The sequence below is a fragment of the Ylistrum balloti genome, unplaced genomic scaffold, assembly GCF_031769215.1.
Source record: "Ylistrum balloti isolate Yb309-2 unplaced genomic scaffold, AGI_CSIRO_Ybal_v1 Utg370946, whole genome shotgun sequence".
In the NCBI taxonomy this organism is placed as follows: Eukaryota; Metazoa; Mollusca; class Bivalvia; order Pectinida; family Pectinidae; genus Ylistrum; species Ylistrum balloti.
Window position 1 is genome coordinate 984,671 of NW_026782533.1, and position 4,275 is coordinate 988,945.

Genomic DNA, 4,275 nt, shown 5'->3' on the forward strand with positions numbered 1-4,275 from the left:
CAAACATTGTTTGATTATCAGAAGTAAGTTAGCAAACATTGTTTGATTATCAGAAGTAAGTTAGCAAACATTGTTTGATTATACATTGTTTGGGGTAAGTTAGCATACAGTGTTTGATTATCAGAAGTAAGTTAGCAAACATTGCAGAAGTAAGTTAGCAAACATTGTTTAATTATCAGAAGTAAGTTAGCAAACATTGTTTGATTATCAGAAGTAAGTTAGCAAACATTGTTTGATTATCAGAAGTAAGTTAGCATACATTGTTTGATTTTCAGGAGTAAGTTAGCATACAGTGTTTGATTATCAGAAGTAAGTTAGCAAACATTGTTTAATTATCAGAAGTAAGTTAGCAAACATTGTTTGATTATCAGAAGTAAGTTAGCAAACATTGCTTGATTATCAAGTAAGTTAGCAAACATTGTTTGATTATCAGAAGTAAGTTAGCATACATTGTTTGATTTTCAGAAGTAAGTTAGCATACATTGTTTGATTATCAGAAGTAAGTTAGCATACATTGTTTGATTATCAGAAGTAAGTTAGCAAACATCGTTTGATTATCAGGGGTAAGTTAGCATACATTGCCTGATTATCAGAAGTAAGTTAGCATACATTGCCTGATTATCAGAAGTAAGTTAGCAAACATTGTTTGATTATCAGAAGTAAGTTAGCATACATTGTTTGATTTTCAGAAGTAAGTTAGCATACATTGCGTGATTATCAGAAGTAAGTTAGCAAACATTGTTTGATTATCAGAAGTAAGTTAGCATACATTGTTTGATTATCAGGAGTAAGTTAGCATACACAGCGACGGTAAGACAATATGAATGGTGTACAATGCATTATACATACGCATATTACACACAGTCAGACGGGTAGCATATATCCTTAAGTCTATAGCAATGTTTAATTTTATAACCTAACTATAAGTATCTTATATAGGACGTGTAAAGTATTACACACATATGTATGCTATATACATGTATATGTTATTTGTAATTCACAATATCATAGATATTTTTTCTGTATATCTGTATTAGGTGAAGTATCTAAGACACATTATGACCATGTTTTACTGGTAACAATTCGAATAAAATTTCGTAAGTATTATTTTAACAGTGAAAAGAAATTATTTCACATGCATCACTCGTTCAACTCACAATCATAACACTAATATACATGTAACGATAAATGAAAAATATCTTCGACAGACGAAAATAGAAATTGAAATATCTCCATATTAAGCTCAAATCATCACTCTTTGAATATTCGAAAAATAAAAAGTATATGAAGACATATTTCTACACCTAAAAAGGGAGAGTAAGTGTTTGGCGTTCGCGTATTATTTAAGAAACCTTTGATACAGTAGTGTAGAACCTTGGACTCAGCACGTGATTTCATGTATCGGTATATAGGTAAATAAAAGCTCAAAGACTGTATCGATTTATCGACACAATGGGGGTGTCCCTGTATCATATGAACTGGTAAGAAACCTTTGGTGGCCATGATTCACAGAATATTCAATCAACTCTCCCAGAGCTTACAGCTTTACAGGTGTATTATACTGGCAAATAGTGACTGGCATTTTACCCGTGTGTCGAAGACAATAGAAGAATTCAGTCGACTGTGTTTATTCAGAAACATCTGTATATATTATCATACCAAAGAGTACACATTTTGTAACAATGGGTTAAATCGTATTAAACGCCCCCTGTCCTTCGTTAGTGTATAAACGTATACCGAGAGCTAGGCTATATAGGAAACTAAGATAGGACTTGTGTAAATGGCGCAACTGAACCGAGAACGATAAATGAAGATTCTGGCAACAGTTGCGGAATAGAAATGTGAACAAATCATAACATAATCTAGTGTGTCGTATTGCAAATCTCCATACGGTGTTGATCTTAAAACCTAATGGTATACACACATAAAATTCATACAGATTCGTACAGGTGTGAGGACAGGTAACATAAAACAGGTAACAATACCTATATACAGGTGTGCCAAAAGTCTGCGACACTCGTCCGGTGGTAGTCTACATAGTCAATAAGTAGATATTCTAAATCACTACTGAATATGTCTCACAGTTGTTCATTATATCAGTGCTAATGGCGTCTCTGATTATTTGAACCCGTTTTAAACTCCCTTTCGCACATTATAAATTCAGAGGAAGATCTACACTAGTAATTTTTGATAGCTATGTAGAAGATTTATGAATACCTCTAGTACTAATATAAACCACTGCATATTCATTTATGCAGCTCGTCGGAAAATAATCCAGTAAGAAATTACACAGTCACATCTGCTTCCACCGCGTCGCCATTCCCTTCAGTAGGAGCAGTCACAACTTCATCCTTCTCCTTGAGTTCCTCAGGGGCATCCGCGTTAGCCGGGAGTGAAGGAGGATCTTGAAGCGCCATCTCGGTCTGAGGAACCGTAACGGAGGAGAGTATCTCGCCGTTCAAGGTTTTAGGTGCACGTGTGGAGCGCGTGCTTTTAAAACTGCTTTTGTTACTAAGATAACCTCCGACACTTCCGTCCATTCCATGGGTAAGGGTTGACCTTGACCGCGCACCCAGGTTCACACGTGCAGTGGTAATGGAATCGAGTTTATTATTAGACCCACTGTCAATATTTGGCAGAATCAGCGGGGCGAAATGGTCATTTCGCGGACTGTTGTAATGATCAAGCTGTACTTGTCCATTGATTCGTTGAGATGCTAAGTATTTTGCCCTGTTGTATAACCTTTCAGCATACTGAGGCATGGTAGCTTGTGTGGTTTTTTCAACTTTTTGTTGGTGTTTCACGTGATGCCGATAATGTGTCCGACCAAGGTCAAATCGAGATTGGTGTTTCATCACTCTTCTGGCGGGAAAATGTTTATAACTTCTATCAAAAACCAGTCGCGGAGACTTCATAACAGGCGACTGGGACGGCGAATTCGATTCGCTAAATTCCGGATTTTCTTCTTCGGGAAATCCATGATATGTTTTTTGTCTTTTGGACATAAAGTTCGTACGATAAAATTCCGCTTCTCTTGCTTTCCTATTTTCCGCGTCCAAAAGACTGCACTTTTCCGTTAGTTTGTTGGACAAATCAGCAACTTCTTGTTCCCTACAGCGTTGATTCATATCCGTCAACATCTGCTGCTGTTTACCAAGCCTACGTCGCTCAAAACTATTAGAAAGTTCCATGATGGCGACTTTCTCCGGAGTCGGAAGCCTTAATTTGTGATCTCGATAGGTCGAACCGTATCCCATAGTTTTTAGATTGTCCCGTGTGGGATCTGTTAGGAATGGTGGCCGAGGTTCGAATTCCTCTAAACACACTGTGGATGTAAACAGCCTCATTTTGACTTCTGATGTATCTTAGCTCACAGAAATCGTACACACATGTATCGCATGATAGTTACGTACCTGAAGTCATGTCGTTATAATCCCATTGGGGAATATCCCGAGGAATGTCCGATTTACATTTTACAGCAAAATCTCCCACAACTAGGTCGTTGTCACCTCTGTTCGAAATCTCTACTCAGACACGCGTGGAGATATCCTTTTTCACTAGCGTGTGTATTTTATATCCAAAACTTCCTTCAACATTTGGTATGCTCAGTAGATTTTCAAAATGAACACCAGTGTGTTTGTAACTAAGCGAAATTTAAATCCAAGAGAAATACTAGCGATTACCTGCCTTAAAGAAACATTTTAATACCAACAACGAGTGTTGGTTTAACGATTAACGGTCCGTGAAACTTCACTGTTAGCTCTCAACTACTTACTTATCAAACACACGGTGGTATTACCCTTCTGTATATAACGTTATTGTTCGGGTTTCCCTATATATATCAATATTGAGTGTATACCTTATGGAAGTCGGCGAAGCTTGACAAGTATTATATTTCCTTATCGAACTCGACCTATACACCAAAGTCTACCTACAAACTAATGTCTGGAAGTCTCAACTGCGCAAGACAAAACCAAATCTGGCTGGCGTTGATACAGCTAGGATCATTAATAATGAAATGTATAGCTTCTTAAGATTTGAAAAAATTGAGGTATTTAGTATAAACCAAAATGTTGGCACGTATATCGGAAAATGTGTGTAAAGTAGCGTCAAGCCGTGTGGATCAATACTATTGTGACGGGTATACCAGCTCGGGCTACCACGAGTAGATAATGGAATGTTTTGTTTAAATGTGAAAGTGCTGTATTACCTGTAGAGTTTCACTCGAGCAGCACAAGATATTGATAAGATTTACATCAGAATAATTTACATGTC

The 4,275-nt window shown here is 37.0% G+C and overlaps 1 protein-coding gene across 1 annotated transcript; it reads right to left on the reverse strand.

Annotated features, from left to right (window-relative positions):
- Window positions 1–2,285: 2,285 nt before the first annotated feature.
- On the reverse strand, window positions 2,286–3,347 carry LOC132559623 (uncharacterized). The gene has a single exon (XM_060224256.1). It carries the CDS (start codon window positions 3,345–3,347, stop codon window positions 2,286–2,288), a length of 1,062 nt encoding a protein of 353 aa, XP_060080239.1.
- Window positions 3,348–4,275: the final 928 nt, after the last annotated feature.